The 19,421-nt window shown below is 36.8% G+C and overlaps 1 protein-coding gene across 7 annotated transcripts in view; it reads right to left on the reverse strand.

Moving 5' to 3' along the window:
- Nucleotides 1-19,421, reverse strand: part of Nfat5 (nuclear factor of activated T cells 5) — a 97,975-nt gene that overhangs the window by 22,902 nt on the left and 55,652 nt on the right. For 2 of the 7 annotated variants that reach the window (XM_021632737.2, XM_021632754.2), the window contains 8 exons: nucleotides 18,272-18,830; nucleotides 13,159-13,351; nucleotides 11,551-11,741; nucleotides 9,149-9,321; nucleotides 6,201-6,335; nucleotides 6,027-6,079; nucleotides 3,612-3,744; nucleotides 149-229 (listed from right to left, as the gene is read on the reverse strand). In XM_021632737.2, coding sequence (XP_021488412.1) covers nucleotides 149-229; nucleotides 3,612-3,744; nucleotides 6,027-6,079; nucleotides 6,201-6,335; nucleotides 9,149-9,321; nucleotides 11,551-11,741; nucleotides 13,159-13,351; nucleotides 18,272-18,830 — 1,518 coding nt within the window. Of the gene's footprint in view, nucleotides 1-148; nucleotides 230-3,611; nucleotides 3,745-6,026; nucleotides 6,080-6,200; nucleotides 6,336-9,148; nucleotides 9,322-11,550; nucleotides 11,742-13,158; nucleotides 13,352-16,335; nucleotides 17,652-18,271; nucleotides 18,831-19,279; nucleotides 19,342-19,421 lie in introns of those variants that run through there. The other 5 variants (XM_021632768.2, XM_060392014.1, XM_021632745.2 and 2 more) reach the window with 5 other exon arrangements.

A 19,421-nucleotide genomic window follows, 5' to 3' on the forward strand; every position in this document is an offset into this window, starting at 1 on the left:
GCATCAGCAAAGTTAAACAAATATTTATTTTTTAATTTGAAAAATACCTTGCTAAGTGTCAGAGTACATCAGAGAAGACAAACCACTAAGGTTTGCTAATAAACACATAGGATGCCAAATCAGTTTTTGAGAAGAATCAAGTTCATACCTTTCATGGCTTCTTCAAAAGAGCAAGGTCTTGCTGGACTAGATATCTCCTTTTTCACATTTACATTCAAAGCAGCAGCTGCTGATATTAAAAATAAAAGTCATACATTTATTTCAATTTATTTTTCTTGGTAAAATACATATTCTAATACTCTTTAACTGGAGTAACTTCTCAGCACATCATTGGCTTGTTTACTAAAATCCCTGGTTAAGGTACTTTCTTATAACAACAGACTGCCCTCTAAAATATCTCATCTCCACGTAGATAGAACATATGATCACTTACCGAAACAAAAAAATTTTAAGAATCCTTTTAATACTGAACATGTTGGTAACATGAGATGAATAGAAGACTGACACCATATAGCAGACATCTGACACTTAACATCAGAGCACTAGCAATAAAAAAATTTATTCTTTACTTATATAAATTTATTTAAAAGTACCAACTGGAAACATCTGTCAATATCTAAAGTAAATTAAAATACATATAGTGAACATACTAGGTCAATAATATTATGATTATTCTTTTAGTAAAACTGATAAAGAATCTTTGCTACCATTAACAGAGAACCGCAGGGCTATTACAGCTAGTTATATTAAATCTTCTGTAACACCTTTTGATTTAATGAGCTGAAGACAGAGATCATTTCTAAATGATAATATTAAACAAAAAAATGAGTAGGCTCTGCTTCAAATGGTCATTATTTTTATTTATTATTATTATTTTTTGAGACAAGGTTTTCTACCCTGGTGCTTCGCAAGCCATGGATAGCAACCCCTCAGGGGTTACATAGAAGATATCCTGCATATCAGATATTTAATTATGATTCATAACAGTAGCAAAATTACAGTTAAGAAGTAGCAACAAAATAATTTTATAGTTGGGGGTCACCAAAACATGAGGCAATGTTTTAAAGAGTTTGCAGCATTAGAAAGGCTGAAAACCACTGTGACCTAGCCCAACCAGGAAGTCATGCATTTTGCTAGACTAGCTGGCTACTAAGCCTCAGAAATCTTCTTGCTTCTATCTCCCCAGTGCTGTGATTACCAATGTAGTTGTGTGAGCCACCACGTGGGTTTTGGGAATTAGACCTGGGATCTCTGCAAGAGTAACAAGTTCTCTTAACCACTGTGCTGGCTGGTCTTACATCAACCTGACACACAAAATAGAGTTATCTGAAAGGAAGAAACCTCAATTGATGCCTCCACAAAATCTGGCTATAAGGTACTTTCTTAATTAGTGATCAATGGGGGAGGGCCCAGCCCATTATGGATGGTTCCATCCCTGGGCTGGTGGTCCTGGGTTCTATAAGAAAGCAGGCTGAATAAGCCAGGGGAAGCAAGCCAGTAAGCAGCACCCTTCCATGGCCTCTCCCTCAGCTCCTGCTTCCAGGTTCCTGTCCCTGTTTGAGTTCCTGTCCTGATATCCTTTGACAACGAACAGCAATACGGAAATGTAGGACAAATAAACCCTTTAATCTCCAATTTGCATTTTGGTCATAAAATTACATTTATTTCTTGTTTATGTGCATGCATATATATATGTACAACAGCACATATGTGGAGATCAAAGGGCAACTTGTGGGAATTGGTTCTCTTCTACCACATGGGTCTCAGGAACTGAACTCAGGCTCCTAGGTCTTTACCCACTGATAGTCTTGCTGAATCCAGCCTGTTACTTTTATCTAAAACAAATTCTAGTTTCTATTTATCAAGGCTTGTTTGCTTTGTTTTGAAGAAGGTATTCCTAACAGCCCAGGCTGCCTTCAAACTGGCAATCTTAATGTATTAGGCTTCTGAGTGCTGAGATTACAAAGCTGGAACCACCCAGCCTGGTTTTCAGTGTTTTAAGCATATAATTAGTGTGCAGGGGTGAGCATGTCATGACCATCAACTTTTTTATTTTACATTCATAAACATATCCAAAATGAGATTGAGTTGGTTTACTTTTAATGCACTATTTCTCATGACAACATCAAAACAATTATTTCTAATTGAATAAAAAGACAAAATTGGGGGCTGGAGAGATGGCTTACTGGTTAAGAGCACTTGCTCTTCTCATAGGGGACTCAAATTCAGTTCTACATGGCCACTCCCAACCTCCTGGCTACAACTCCAGTTCCAGGGGACCCAACACCCAGGCTAGGAAATCCCTAATGACCGACTTTTACCTGCCTCCCCAGAGTTGGGGTCACAAACACATGTCTGACTTTTGATGTGGGCCCTGGCGATCAACTCACGTCTCTAAGCTTGCAAGGCAAACACTTCACTGATGGAGCATCTCCTCAGCTCTGCCCTCGGTTTTTTTGGTTGTTGTTTGGTTGCAGCAGCTTTCTTTCTCTCTCACTTTTCCTCACCTTCTATCTTACTGGGTCCCAAAATATGTGGGAATAACTATCAATAAACTGCAGATACAGAACTGCTCATTCTGAAATAACCCTCATATTAAGACAAACTGAACCAATAATAACTATAGCAAAAACTGAGCACCTGGCAATGGAACAAGCCAGTAATTTTCATTTCCAATATGCTCTTCCCATTTCTGTCGGAGGCTTTTTAATTTTTCAGGCAACTAAACAAAACAGGCAAGTAACTCAGAAGTCACATTTTGGCTAAATATCTCTAAACTTTAAACATTTCAGTTGCTTTTGTGCTCGGATTTCTAAACCATTAAGTGCTTAAAATTATAATTAAAACATTTATTATTGTAAGGCAGTGTGGCACACACCTTTAATCCCAGGACTTAGAAGGCAGAGGCAATCAGATCTCTGAGTTTGAGACCAGTCTGGTCTACAGAGCGAGTTCTAGGACATCCAAGGCTACACAGAGAAACCCTGTCTCAAAAAAAAAAAAAAAAAAACAACACAAAAACAAAAAAAACCAACCAATCAAACAAACAAAAAACCACCAAGACATTTATCATCAGTCTGATCACTGCAGTGTTATTACTTAACACTGCAAACTTCTCTTTTTCACCTGTTTCAAAATGCACACCAGGGCGAAAGGCATATAGTTCAAAGTATGTAGTGGTCAAGCATGTGGTTAACATACTTCAGGCCCTTGAATCAATCCCAACATGATGAGAGATGGGGGTGGGAGGGGAGCATAAAACAGCCAAACTAAAGTAATAGCAATTTCCCAGCTGTGAGTTTCACACTTCTACATTTAAGAGGCACTCAATGAACAGTTACATTCCCTAGAAAGTGACCTGTGACAAACTTGGGTGCACCTGAGCTCAAGCACTGTTAGCTATCTTATTATTAGGGAAGAGATAGACATGATTCTCAGAGTAACAGTAGTATCTGGTAGCCATCCTTTTATAAAATACCAGGCATCTCCAAATCAAAAGTTAGTAGGAATTCATGTTTATAATTTTTTTTTCTTTTTGTTTGTATGGACTTCAAACTTTTAAGGGACTAGAAATTATTAATTTTAGTTCAAAAATTTTCATTTCGACATACCTGGGTCTGGAGTGTAAGTAAATGGCTGAACATCATGAGATCTTCCAGCATTGGTCACAACATATATTCCCACTGATACAGGCAAAGTTATATGTTGGTCATGATATGGAGGGACTTTCACAATAAGATGGTTCTAATTAAGGAAAGTATAAAAATCAGAAAGGAAGCCAATGTTTAAGCTTAAAAAATTAAGTACATTTACTATCATCTGTACAGTTTTTAAAAGTTTGATTAGAAAAAAACAATGTATTAGATTTTTTGAGTCAGGTCTTGCTATGAAGCTCAGACCTGCCTCAATTTCCAGATCTTTCTGCTTCATTCACACTCCCGCATGCCGGAATTACGGGTGTGGGCCACTACATCAAGCAAAAATGGATGATTTAAAGTTCAGGTTGATATGTGCAATGTCATTCATCTTAGTATTTTGTTCCCAGCAAAGCCCAAATGTTTTACAACAGATCACAAGGTCCCTGCTTGGTCAATTTCAACACCCCTTCTCTCTCTAATATTTTATTTCTGTTTTCCATTTAATAGGAGCTCTAAGCTGAATGGTGGCGATACATGCCTTTAATCTCAGCGCTTGGGAGCAAAGGCAGGTGGATCTCTCTGAGTTCAAGATCAGCCTGGTCTACAAAGTGAGTTCCAGGATAGCCAGTGCTGTTACACAGAGAAGCTCTGTCTCAAAAAAACAAACAACAAAACAACAACAAAAAGAAAGCTTTAAGTCAGTTCTCTAGGACACCAGTTCTAATTCTATTCTAAGAAAATGTTTCAAGGGAGGGATACAGCTGGGATACAAAGGTAATAAACTGTAACTAATACTAAAAAAATAAAAATTTAATTAAAAAAGAAAATATTTCCCAGAAAAGCACTTAACTCATCTTTCTGTTGTTTAGAAAAATTAAAAATTAAAAATAAACAAAATCACAGAACCAATGACTAAATCACATTGTCATTTAGTTTCTTCATAAATTCACTTGCAAAAAGTTCAAGACTGGGTGGGGAGATGGTACACCAGGTAAAACTGCTTGTTGAAAAAGCCTGATGACCTAGTTTGATCCTAGAACCCACATAAAGGTGGAAGGAAAGAAGTGACTCCAGAATTGTCCACTGACTCTCATATGCACCCATATCACACCTATCCACACCCCTATACAACAGTAAAACAAACAAACAAACAACCCAACCCTTTAACTCAACCTCTAGCACTACATTTGCCACACAAACCTGATGACCTGATTTGATACCTGGATCATAGAGTGGAAGAGAGCCAAGTCCATAAATCTGTCCTGACTTACACACATACTACATGTCATATGTGCCTACACATACACATCACACATTTTTACTATTAATAGTAAAAATTTTAAATGTAACTATTTTCTTACCAAATCATTATTTTAAATACCATATAAATATCACTTATATTCTCGAATACAAATATAAATGTATTATAAAAAATCTAATTATTTGATTAACTTGTTATTAAAATATTAATTAGAAATCCATTATATAATTAACAGAGTACAAGACATATAATTATAATTAATAATACAAAGAATGGACACAGCTCAATTGGTATGCTTCTCTATCATGTATGAAGCCCCAGTACTGCAGAAACCAGGCAAAGTGATAAGAGTTTGTGACTGAAGCACTTGGGAAACAGTGGCAGAAGTTCACAATTATCTGTGGTTACATAACAAGTTTACAACCAGCCTGGACTATATCAGACCTTGCATGAAAAGAAAAAAAAAGGGGGGGTGCGCGGAGGTGTCTGGGTAACATCCTATTCCTCAGAAGAGAAGAAAGAATAAACAAATGGATAGAAGGGAAGGAGATAGGAAAGAAAGAGGTGTGAGAAAAGAGGATAAGGAAAGGATGATAAAGGGGAGAGAGGGAGGGTGAAGGAGAGAGAATACCACAATAAGAGGAGATCACACTAACCATGTGTCAAAACCTGAAGCATGTACACAGTAAGACCCTGCCTAAAACAGAAACAATAAAAACGAAAACATGTTCATAGTGCACAGAAGTAGCCTGTGAGTAATAAGGCTTCACACAGTAGTGAATCTAGAGACATAAGAATTAAATTAGGACAAGGGGTTGAAGTGTCCACACAAAAAACAGGCTTTAGGTCAGAGTACACTTTTCCTTCCAAGAGAAAGAAATTAGCTGAAAGTCCTCCATGGCTCTCTACCACGAGCTTGGTATTGCAAGGATCCCACTTGTTCCTAACTGACAAAGGTGCTCTAGAGGACATTACTGATAGTCATGGAGAGTGGGGTTCCCTGGTTATATGAAAGAATAAATGAAATTTCAGAACTGGAAGAAACCTCAAATAACTGAGTTGTTATCCAAACAAAAATGAATTAATTGCTGAGTAAACAACAAAATTATTAAAAGTTTAAATTATACCTGATGGAACAATTCCATATCAATTTCAGCTTCTGATTTCCAAGAGTTTTCATCTGATGGAGATAAAAACAGTGATTTATAAAATTTTTGAACTTTTCCATTGTGTAGCTGTAATTGTATTTGGTAACAAGTAAAACATAGAACACTCTCTCTATCTCTTCTCTGCCTACTTACCAGAAACATTTTCCTGGAATATAACTTTAGTCCCTTTTAGAAAGTTCTTGCCGATTAAAAACACTTCTTCTTCTCCTTTCACTGAACAACTATGCAAGCTTTTCTTTAAGATCTCAGGAACTCCTGCTGGCTGAGCTGTGGATATACACATGTAAGTATTTCATAAAAAGAGCACTAACATTTAAAAACAATTTACCTAAAAACAACTTGAGGGGCTGGAGAGATGGCTCAGAGGTTAGGAGCACTGGCTGTTCTTCCAAAGGTCCTGAGTTCAATTCCCAGCAACCACATGGTAGTTCCCAACCATCTATAATGAAATCTGGTGCCCTCTTCTGGCGTGCAGGTGTACAGGCAGGTAGAACACTATGTAATCAATCCTTAAAAAAAGCAACTTGAAATTATGAACCCAGTTTTATAAATTGTTTTGTTGATTATTAATTTTTTCTTTACTACATTTTAGTATAATTAAAAAGCAAGCCAGGTTTTGGATGACCAAGAAGAACTATCAAGGTCATAATACCTATAATAAGCTAATAGGATGTTCAACTGAATGGAATAACATTTTTCTTCTGTTTTGAAATCAAATATAAGTTATAAAAAAGCAGTGCCAATTCAGGCACTGATTTAGAGCACTCAACCCCAGAGTAAGAAAAAGCTGGGTAAATGGCTCAGCGGGTAAGGTGCTTGCCAAGCAAGTGTGAGGGCCTGAGCTTGGATTCTTAGCACTTACATAAAAGCCAGTGTGGCGACACTTGTCTGGAAGCCTGATGCTGGAGGGCGGAGAAAGGAGGATCCCTGGATCTCACTGGCCAACAGGTCTAGACAAATCTCAGGTTCTCTGAGAGAGCCAGTCTCAAAATAAGGTGGAGAGTGACTAAGAAAGACAGATTTGTACACATGCACATGTACCTGTATGCATACTTATCCACAACCACAAAGAAACTCACACACAATAAATAAATAGAATCTGAGGCAGAATGACCTTAAATTGTAGGCTACTTATCAAGGAGCCCCTCATCAAAAAAATAATACAAACAATCCACAATAAAAAAACCTCCAGAAATAGCTAGGCAGTGGTGGCACACACCTTTAGTCCCAGCAGAGGCAGGTGGATCTCTGTGAGTTTGAGGCCAGCCTGGTCTACAAGGCAAGTTCCAGGATAACCAGGGCTACATGGAGAAACCCTGTCTCAAAAACCAAAACCAAACCAAACCAAACACCCCCCACCCCATACACACACACCAAACCCAAAAGAGAAAAATTCTCGGAGCTGGAGAGATGGCTAAGCAGTTATAGCACTAGATGCTCTTGCAGAGGTCCAGGTTTCATTCCCTGTACATGGGGACTGAAGGCTCTGATACCCTCTTCTGACCTCCTCAGGCACCAGGAAGGCAAAACATGTATACATAGTAGAAAATAAATGGATCTTTAAAAAAAAGGAAAGAAAATGTCCCATTTACTGCTTGTAATAAAGTCTACAACAGTAAAAGGCATACCTTCACTTGTTTTCTTTCTGAAGTCATTCACAAGCACCGTGTGTGAACTGTACAACCACAACTTATAACCAGAAACGTGACAAGGCATTATTTACAAAGTTCTGCTTGCCTTACTTTAATGTTTTAACAGCTCATGGTAAAGATGCTTGGAGGCCTTAAAGCTCGGCAACTGACTTCTGGTATCCTATTTAAATGACTTATTTGTGGGGTCATTGCTGGGAAACCAATCTGGGCCACTTTAAGTGTCACAATCTCCAGCTCAAATGAAGGAAAAAATATTTTTTTAAATTACATTAACATTTATTTACTCAGTGTGTGGGTATCACACTTGTGGGAGTCAGTCCTCTCTGCCATGTGGGTTTTAGGGATACATCTCAGAGCATCAGGTTTGGCAAAAGGTGCTTTTATTTGCTGAGCCATCTTAACAGCCCTCAAATTATTTAAATTTTTAAAATTAATTTTATGTGTTTTGCCTGCATGTATGCCTGTGCACCATGTATAAGCAGTGTCCATGGAGATGGACTACAGCGTCAGATCCCCTGGGACTGCAGTGAAGACAGTTGTGAGCCGCACTGTGGATGCTAGGAATCAAATCTGCGTTCTCTAGAGGAACAACCAGTGCTCTTAACCTCCAGCCTTAAATTTCTTTTAAAATTAGCATATGATATTAGGAAACTCTTAGTAGCTAAATACCTTCCAGTGTGTTTTAATACCTTTATTTCTGAGATGGATTTCCAGTAGCCCAGGCTGTTCTTAACCTCACTATGTAGCCAAGGTGATGTGCATTTCATTTCTGATCCTTTTGCCCCTACTTCTCAAGATCACCTTTAGTTTTGCCTAAAAAAACATGACACAACTAAATTTTGCCTGTTTTTCTGACATAGATCTTGTCTATCAGAATAGTCTTCTTGCCTCCACTTTTTGCTTTAATTGATTATAGTCTGTGTCACCATACCTAGCTGACTACACATTTTTTTTTTTTGGTCAAAGAGACAGAAACTTACTTTTTCTCTAGCCTGAACTTTAACTTCTGTGTTCAGGTTGTCTTCATGCCTCAGCTTCTTAAGTGGCTAGGAGCATAAGCACTGGCCACTGTGTTCTCCTGGCTATAGTTTTTTAAACATTTCAAGTTCAACATGAACTGAGAGTATAAAACGTTTTTTTTTTTTTTAAAGATTTATTTGTTATATATACAATATTCTGCCTGCATGTGTGTCTGCACGCCAGAAAAGGGCACCAGATTTCATTACAGATGGTTAGGAGCCACCATGTGGTTGCTGGGAATTGAACTCAGGACCTCTGGAAGAGCAGACAGCAAGTACTCTTAACCCTTGAGCCATCTCTCCAGTTTCTTTAAGTATAAAACATTAAAATGTATAAGTACCTGAAAAATTGATAGAAAGAACTTAAAAGCTCTTCATACATTCAGCACCCCCGTACTTTCTTACTTACTACACAAAATGGGGGACGAAGGTGTCTGCAACGTCAGAGTGGAGCCGTCTTTTCTTGTGATGTTAACTCGAAAAACCAATCTGGCACGAGTGCTCTTTTTCTTAGAACCAGCAATTCCTATTCTGGCTTCAACATCAGCATTTCTCAGCTTCAGTATTCCTACACAATCCACCCTAAAACAGAAAAAAAGGATCACATGACTCCGCCTGTTGTATAAATAGTATAACTCCTCCCCAACCCAACAAGATTTGTGTGGTCTGTCCTGGAACTCTCTCTATAGACCAGCCTGGCCTAAAACTCATAGAGAGCCACCTGTCTCTGTCTCCCAAGTACTGGGATTAAAGGCATGTACCGCCACTGCCTGCAATAGTGAAATATTTAAAGGCAAGTTTCTTTTTCAAAAAGGCTGAGTCACCACCAGATGGCGGTGGTGCAGGCCTTTCATCCCCGCTCTCAGCAGGCAGGGCAAGCAGATTTCTGTGAGTTCAGCGTGGTCTACAGAGTGAGCTCTATAGACCAGGGCATAGCCAGGGCAGTTAAACACAGAAACCACGTCTTAAAAGAAAACCAAAACCCAAACCGAAAAACTAATTCTTATTAATTCTTTGAATATGTAATAGTCATAAGGTCCCAAATTCACAAAACACCAAAGGATAAATTTTAAATATTCAAAGCCCCTAATCTTATTAGTCTTCTAGTTAGATAGGAAAAAAACAGTCAAGAAACAATATTATTTTTTAAATATGAACATAAGTAGTGGCCTACAAGAGGCATTCTGTGCATGCAGGCATACATGCAGATACAGCACTCAACGTAAAACAAATTTAAAAAAAAAAACTGTATATGCTTAAATATATTACAGATTAATTAATTAAATAAATGTATATATTTGCCTGCATATGTGTTTGTGCACCACATGTATGTCTGATGTCCTTGGAGCTAAAGATGGGCATCAAATCTCTTAGAACCAGCGTGAAAGCCAGCTATAAGCTGTGCTGTGTGTGCTATATACTAGAACCTAAAACCCCAGTCTTCTGGAAGAGCCATGAGAGCTCTAGCCTTAGGTCAACTTTTGAAGGGTACATTTTAGGGTTTTAAAAATATGTTTTTCTGTTTTCTTTTGGAAACAAGGCCCCAAATTTACTATGTAGTCAAGTATGACCTTGCAGTTCTGGCCCCCTGGTCCCACCTCAGAGTGCATGCTAGACATGCACCCCTACGCCGGTCATGTGTCCTGGGGACCAACCTGGGGCTTTACATGCTAGGCAAGAATTTACCAACCGAGCAACATCCCCAGACCCCTGGCTGTGTAACTTTTATTTTCAGTATCAATATTAAAATTTTCAATAGGTAAGTCTTGATGTTATCTTCCAAAAAGCACTCTCCTTGGTCTTCATTTCCCTGCCTTGGGAATTCTTTAGGAAAGCAAAATAGAATGCTAGTCTGTCATCATTCTGAAGAAACCCTGTTTGTCTTTTTGGAATGATCTTAGCCTTTAATGGCTTAGCCATCTCTACAGCCCCATAAAAACCTTTTTAAATAACAGCTTGTTCTATTTGAAATATTTTAATAAGGCCTTCAAAAATCATCTGCAGTGGTGGTACACCTTTAATTCCAGCACTTAGGAGGCAAAGACAGATGGCTCTCTATAAATCTGAGACCAGCCTGGTCTACTAGAGTGAGCTCCACAGCAGCCAAGGCTACACAGAGAATTGTTTCAAAACAAACAAACAAAACCTTAAAAAAAAAAAAAACAACCCTCAAAATCTTCTATTCTCTAGAACTAAAAATATTTTCCTGATTATCATAAAAGTATAATCTATAATTAAAAAAAAAAAAACCTCTTGGGAGCTAAGAGAGATGGCTCAGAGGTTCAGAGCACTTGCTGCTCTTGCAGAGGACTTGGGCTGGGTTCCTAGCAGCCATATAGGTTGGCTCATTCTAGTTCCAGGAGATCCAATATCCTCCTCTCATTTCTGTGAGCAACTGCACACACATGATACACATAAGCTCACACAGGGATACACAAATAAAATAAATCTATTTTAACATTTGCCAAGAGCCAGGCATAGTGGTGCACACCTTCAGTCCTAGGACTCAGGCTCAGCTGTTCTACAAAATAGTTCCAGGACAGCCAGGGCTGTGTAGAAAGAGCCTATCTATTAAAACAACCAACCAACCAAATAACCAAAAGAAAAATAAAACCAAAACAAAAAACAAACAAACAAATAAATAAATGAAAATTTGCCAGGCACAGTGGCACACACCTTTAATCCCAGCATTCAGGTGGCAGATCTCTGAGTTTGAAGCCACCCTAGTCTACACAGAGGGTTCCAGGTTAGTCAGAGTGACATACTAAAACCTTGTCTCAAAAAAAAAGGGGGGGGGGATTAAGTACTTACGCCAGTGTCATGTTGTTGCTAGGATCAAGGCCGACTTCTATAACAGTGGTACCTTCAATGTCCACTTCTTTGCAGGGAGTTGTATTTCTCCCAGTTACTCTACAGGCCTGATAGAATCCGTGTGGTTTCACTCGGCCAGAATCATTGCCCACAAACACCTGCAACACCACTGGTTCATTATGACCTTCCAGCTGGAAATAGAAAATACACAGCATAAACACTAGTTGGCATTTCAAATAAGCTCATTATAAATTAACCATTCAAAATCAAATCCTGTAGTTAAAACTAGATGGGGAAATAATTTAAAAATGAAGGAAAACAGGCAAAACTTTTCCTTCCTTTCTTTTTTTGGGTACTGAAGACTGAACCTAGGTGCTCACATGCTAGGCTAGTACTCTACCCGAGCCATACATCCAGTGCAAAGACTTTCTTTTTCTTCTTTTTCAATTTTTTCAGACAGTGATTTCTCTGAGTCGCCTTGGCTGTCCTAGACTGTCTGGCATCAAACACAGAGATCCGCCTGCCTCTGCCTCCCCAAGTGCGGAGATTACTGGTGTGCACCACCATGCCTGGCTCAAACATTTTCTTATAAAAAACAAAACAAAAATGGAGTCGGGTGTGGTGGCATAGGCCTTTCATCACAGCAGAGGCAAGCGGTCTCTGTGAGTTCTGGGATAGCCAGGACTATATAGAGTTCTGCCTCCAAAAACAAAAATAAAATGTAAGAGGTGGGAATACGCTGGAGAAATGGCTCAATTAAAGGCTAGGCACGTAACCAAAAATAGAGAAAAACTGGGTCTTTATAGAAAACTTCTGTACTAGTTCTATGATAACTAATTTTAAGATGTGTTATGCTAAATTATCACATACTCTATTTGTTTAGGTGGATACACAATTGCTCAGACAGTACTCAGGATCTGCGACCACACTGACTTATGTTAATGGTGACATCTTCATCATCAAATGAGAATATAAACGATAAATTTTACTACTTAAGCAGTTTAAGGAGAAATGCAGCCATACAAATGACAGAAAAATGAAGTGTATTTTCAAAGACTGAATTATGAAATCCTGGGTCAGAACAGCTATGGTCAGAAGTGCTAGCTTGTAAGATATGGGATCATTATGGACCTCAGGAAATTGCTCATAAATGATAGCTCATGTACAGAATAACATTGAGTTCCTGGCAGCCTGGGTTATAGTGAAACATATCTCAATAAACCAAAACCAACCAGCTAGACAAACAACAATTCAAATGTTATCTAAGTAATATTTGGTTTATGGCCCAATTAGACATTTGTTTTCTATTATACTGAGCTAATAATTCTACCCTTCTATTTCAGGAAGCTTTTTCTGAGGTTAAAACAATCAGTAAAATGAAAGGAAGTTATCACATTCATATGTATTATTCTTACATTTATGTGATGGTTATATTTGGGGAGCATATATGTGGGGCATGTGTGTGCTATGGTGTGGTTGTGTGGAGGTCAGGATAACTACACAGAGCCAGTTCCCTTCTCCCACCATTAGTCAGCTTCTGGGGATAACATTTACCCACAAAGTCACCTCATGGGCCAGTCTTCAAACATTACTAAATAAAATGAGTACCTTCACTGTAGGAAAGCCTTGCTGTGTTCTATCTTTTACTGAGCCTCGGCTGCCCTCTGTCAGGTACCGAGCTCGGTGTTGGGTTTCGGGCTGCACAACTATCTTCAGCTCCTTCCCCTCACTTTTAACTGGATACTGTCCACACAACATAGGGCTCTTCTTTACTCCAGTTCCCTTTTGGTTGTCCAATGTTCTGAGAAGCCAAAGCACAACATGAAAAAAATATCAAAAACAGTTTTCTACAAAAGGTATCTTAGATAAAGGGAGAAATAGAAAGGCAGTAACACTGAAAATAACTGCTTAGCTTATGGATAAATTAGAATACAGTCCACAGGAAGAAACATCCTATATAACCAAACTATCTTTAAAATATTGTTGAACCAAGTGTAACTATATGCCATGAAAAAGCAAGCTGGACAGGAAAGAGAAAAAAAAATGCAGTTGGATGGTAGGGGGAAGACAGTGGAATAATTATTGTTTTCACACTGAAATTCAGTTAAAATAAAATGTAAAAATTATACACAATGAGTCATATAAAGCTAAAAGACTAATTATGATTAATTTTTTAATCAGACTTGTAAAACAAAAGAAAAAAAAGAAAGTAGCAAAACTACCAAGCCAGCACAAAAGGCCTAAAAGAGTCAACAATAAAGACACATAGTATATTCTTCTGTATCTCTTCCTCAATAAATCAAAATGAGAAATTTATAATAAAAATCAGTGATTCAATTTTTATTGAAAAATGAGGTTTACTTTTAAATAGGATCCTCCTGTTGCCCCACCTACCTCAGTCTGTGCCTAGCTATAAGACTGTATTTTAAGCATTTATTTGTTTATAATTTCCAAATGGTGACTAGGACTTCTATAAAGTAGCTAATATAATGAAAATAAGCTGAATAAAAATTAATCCTCCCCCTTGAGTAAAATGAAACAGATTTAAAATCATCCATGTATGTACTTGAAAAAAATCAGGGCCTATCTTTTTTTTTTTTTTTTTTACTCACAGCAAAGTAACCAGATACCCAGAGGAATATTATGATTTTAAAATCAGAAGAACAGCTTTAAACCTGGCCTTAAAAATTGCTAATCCAGATGTAAGCAGGCGGCTGCCTCAATCATTAAGAACAAAGGGATGAAGACAGTCACTCAGGAGAAATAACTCCTTAGGAAAGGGGCAGAAGTATGGAAAGAAGGACAGCTCTGGCACAGAAATCCAGTAGGACTGACAGGGCAAGTTCATATGAGATGTTTGCTGATGAAGGCAAACAGGAAGAAATGGACAAGGAAAGCAAAGAGAAAAAGGAGTTTTTATAATGGTAAGATGGGCAAGACCAGACCTTAATTGAACAAGAAATGCCATTCACACAAGTCTGACACAATTAGTCAAAGATTACCTGTATGTGTAAATCATTCTAGAGAAATGAATCTATGAACAAAAGTATCAGGCTGAAGCTGGTATAATGGGAGAGTAATGTTTTTCTTTTTAGCATTCTGAATGAATTAAAATGTTAGGTTTGAAGAGTGTATAATTTCTTACACATGAGATTCTATAATAGTCTGTTTTGTATTCATCTTATTACCAAAGCAAAAAAAAAAAAATTATACTGAAACTATGTAAAAATATCTCCCACATGCACATACACAGAAACTAAAAGAAATTATAGCATAATGATAATAGCAGTTTACATGAGTGACTAGATTATGAGTTATTTACTTTCATATATTTTTCAAATATTTATAATTCATATGTATTGAACATAATAAAAACCAAAAAATTTTAGACTGACGTGAATGACATGACAACTTATTTCATCAGGTGTGCTTTTTATATTCATTTGTACTAATCAAGCTAATATGTTGAAAGTAAATGAAAATGATTCCTGTAAAACAAGTATCATATTTGGAATAAATGTTTGTTGTGTGGGTTGATATATATATATTATAATATGTATATATATTACATAGTTGATACACACACTAAAAAAGACCACAAGGAGTTAACAATTTCTAAAAATGCTCATGCTCGTTTTTTTTGGGAGGTGGGGATGGGGGTGGGGCAGTCAAAGAGCTCTTCCCACACAGCCCAAACTGGCCTTGAACTCACTACAGGGCAGGCTGATCTCCCTCTCACAAGCCCACTGCCTCAGCTTCACAAGTGCTGGGCTCACATGAATTTACCACCCACTATGCCTGGCCCTGAAACTATAGTCTACAAATCTCTTTATTCTCTAAATTTAAATGTTAAAGTGGAATAATATAGAAAAATGTAAATGTAAAAGTAAAAAAACGTATATTTAGTACTACAGATATGTAAAACAATAAAATCATCAACTAATTCTTAGAAAAGTAATAATTCGATTTATAAACTGTTAAGGTAAAACAGCTTAAGAAAAAAAGCAAGAAAGTAGTTCACTTCGTTGGAATTAGTTGATTGAGCAGGGCTGGACATCAAAGCCAGGGCCTTCCTCATGTTAGGAAGGGACTCCATCACTGGAGTCGTGCATCTAAAGGACAACCACCACAGACAATGTGTTGTGGCACGTCTATTTCAAAGTCTCAGAATGACATTAAGGTTCTTTTGTGCTATTTCTACAGTCTTTCTAGGTCATAAAAAAATTTTCACTACAAAAAGACCTAAAAGGACTTTCACAGCCATATGATATCATATCTAAACTTCTAGAACTTTAGAAAAAAATAGGACTGCTGATTCTCAGAACATTAATGAAGGATTTAAGATTATTATGGTCATCAACATTACCATACAAAGAGGCTTTAAAAAAGATGTTTCCCTAAGAAGCCCCAATATTTTACTTGTAAAAATAATCATCTTTCTGTCCATCAGTTATCCAGACTTCTGGCATCATGAAGATAAATGAACTGCTTTGTGCAACACTCAAAAGTTCACTTAATACATATTTAGCATTATATAAACTTCAAATTGTGTCACATCATATAAACTACATAACTTATCTCTCAAAACATTTCAAAATTTCATGTTTCTAGCACCTTTTTCATCGTTGAAAAAAAAAGAGGCAATTAGCTAGAACTGGAGTTTAAGAATGGTTGTCCATGTATTTTACATTTGGTTTTATCCTTTCCTCAATGTATTTCTTATAAATTCAAAATTTAAACTTCTTCATCATTTCCATATACTATTGTCAAATAATTTTCCATTACCTAAGAAGATGGGCATTTCTTCTGCTGCTTGATGGAGTTTCTGCTTCATGAATTATTTCATGAAAGTTTTGTCTTGACCAATGTCATTATACTTTCCCTGGTAACCTCAAATCATTTCTAAGATATATCTATCATACAAAAGCAGAAGCAGAAAAGATGTAGGTCAAGAAATCTCTTTAATCAGCAACAGTAAATCACTGTTTGACTATCCCCAGGTCAAAACTTTACTGTTCTTAACTGCTAACTTTAATAATTATTTCAGTACAAATAGGAAAATACCTTTCACTAGAACTTTATAAAAAAGACAGACCCTTTCTGCTGCAGCCCAAATAAGCCCACATATATTTACTGACATCCAGTATCAGTCACACTTCCTTATGTGCCCTGGGGTGTTCATCACATTTCAGAGCCTTAACCTACATTTTATAGTTGGATAAATACTCCTTTCTTGAGTTCCAGACTCTGTGACATATTAGGAAAGGCTATATCTTATTTTCTTTTGGAAATTGCCTAATCTAGACTTTTGAAACCGTAAAGCATTTACTATTTAACTGTAGCATTCTAAAGGAGTTTTAAGCGAAAGTATAAAGAAAAGAGTAGGCTAATTTTTTTAAAAATTAATTTTCAGGTTAGAATATAAGGAAATGAGTTTCATTATGGGGTTTCAAACATGTGAGTACAGACTTACTAATTTTAAAATGTACATGGAATATTTAGGGGGCACATTTAATATTTATATGACAAACATAATACTGAATTGGGTTTTCAATGTAACAAATCAAAGACGTCATCATGGAGTAAACCAATCTAAGCTTGCCCTCTTTTTTTTTAAAAAAACAACAGGCGGAAATTGCAAATGATTCTGGAACACCTAAAGAGTCATACTCTGTGCCACCTCAAAAACTAATTCTCAAAATCTAGTGAGTTAAAATTTACTGAATATACTGTAGATAAATTTATTTTCAAAAGTATAGCAACTAAATATTATAATTAAAATATTAAAGGAATCCTAAGCTGGGCAGTGGTAATGCACCCAGCATTCAAGAAGCAGAGGCAGGTGAATCTCTGAGTTCGAGGCCAGCCTGGTCTACAAAGCAAGTTCCAGGAAAGCCAAGGCTACACAGAGAAACCCCATCTCAAAAAACAAAACAAAAAACGACAAACCCTAAAGTATATCATGTTAATCTACATTATAACATGGGCTAATCTGTAATATAACCATTGAAATATATTTGGTGAATAGTACACCAATGGCACAGATGAAGAGAAAGCTCAAAAGTGTACCATGATCCTGTTTCATTATCCTTCAAATAAGAAACAGAATCAGAGAGAAAAAAAAAAAAAAAGAGTAATGTTTAAAAAAAAAAAAAATCCTGAACTGGCCATAATGTACCAAAGGAAAAAAAAGTTTCAAACACATAAACTTAAATGAGAATTGAGTCATCTTTGTTGTTTTCTCGTTTTTCATCAACTAAAGATGAAAAACAAAAATAAAATGTAAAAATCTCTAAAAAATATAATGGAATGAACCATATGATATAAACTGCTAAAAGAACAACTAGCTTCTAAAGAACATTTAAGGTTTTTAGCTAACATCAGTATACTGTTACTTATTTCTGCAGGTAAAGATATTTTTAAATCCTTTTAAAATATAAGTCCATTTGAAGTTTAAGTTATTTCAAAACAGATTATCTTTTCTATTATACCTAACCATACTCATAATAAAATTTCTTTTGCTATAATCTACTGCTGTTTTAATATTATCTTTCTAGTAAATTTTGATTATTTTAAGTTAAAAATTTCATGTACTTCACGGATAAAATTAGCATTTTTGCTTTATATGCAAACTTAAGCTGAGAATTAAGAAAATTTGGGAATGATTTACTTTTTTGTTTTGCATAATGGTGATAGAACTTTAAAAAATGTGGATACCAACCCATTTCCAGCTTTTGAGTTGCCTTTGTTGTCCGTGGTAAGCTGAGAAAGCACATAGTGAGGTGCTTTGGCACTGTCGGCATCAAATATATCCATATTAGATTCTTCACAATCTCGTCGTTTGACCCCCGGCCTCTGCTTTGGATTTCGTTTTCGTGATTTACGAGGTACCTCAGTGTTATCATTGTAGGAACTGGTGCTCATGTTACTGAAGTTGGAGGGGGAATCCTCCATCCACATACTGCAGCTCTGCTCAGATTCCAATCCACACCCCTCATCCTGGCAGGACATCCGACTGTTATCCAGCAAGTCCTCAGGTGGTGGTGAGATGTACAAAACTGTGTGCCTCTTCGGGGTTGATGGATGCTGCTGAACTGTGTTACCGGTTAACTGCTTTTCACTTACCCCTCTGTTACTTACCCCCACGGCTGAGGAGCAGCTCTCCACTTGCATAGCCTTGCTGTCGGTGACTGAGGTAGAATAAATGGTAGGGCTGGAAGAGGTGGTAAAGGAGCTGCAAGCACCGCCCATGGAGGAAGAGGAGGGAGCTGAAGAAGCATCTGCAGTGTACAATCCAAGAGTAAATACACTATACATGTTTTCACCTATGCTGGCTAGCAGTCCCAATGAAAATGTGATTTGTGAACTGATTGTTTTCCCCAAAATGAATAATTGGAATTTGGTTATGTTTTAGATATAAATGCTTTAAGCAATACAAAGCCTAAGAAATATAATTTTTTAAAATGCCCAAATAGCATTATTTTACTTTTGTTATAATTGATAAATTTTTAAAAATCTAATTTAGTATTTTTAAGCTGTAAAGCAAGAATAAAGCTTTTATTGCCTCAGCTGAACGTTCTGTTGAATTTTAATCATTTAAAGTAATACAGAAAACCCCAATATGAAACATATGTTTGTGGTCCACATTCAATGCCAATTAAATAATTCATTATAGAATTTGAAAAATGGGACTGTGCTTAGCCACAAAATATTAAAATAAGTTTCTAACCTATGAAGCAGAGAACTACAGGTCATTTTTAATGCAGACACTCCCTGCTTCAGAGGCAAATCCTGGAATAAAAATATGAGAAAATAAATGAGAAAAGAACTGCTGATTATTCTAGATACCAGTTATAAAATGAAAAATAGAG

This window comes from Meriones unguiculatus, chromosome 10 (genome assembly GCF_030254825.1).
Source record: "Meriones unguiculatus strain TT.TT164.6M chromosome 10, Bangor_MerUng_6.1, whole genome shotgun sequence".
Lineage (NCBI taxonomy): Eukaryota > Metazoa > Chordata > Mammalia > Rodentia > Muridae > Meriones > Meriones unguiculatus.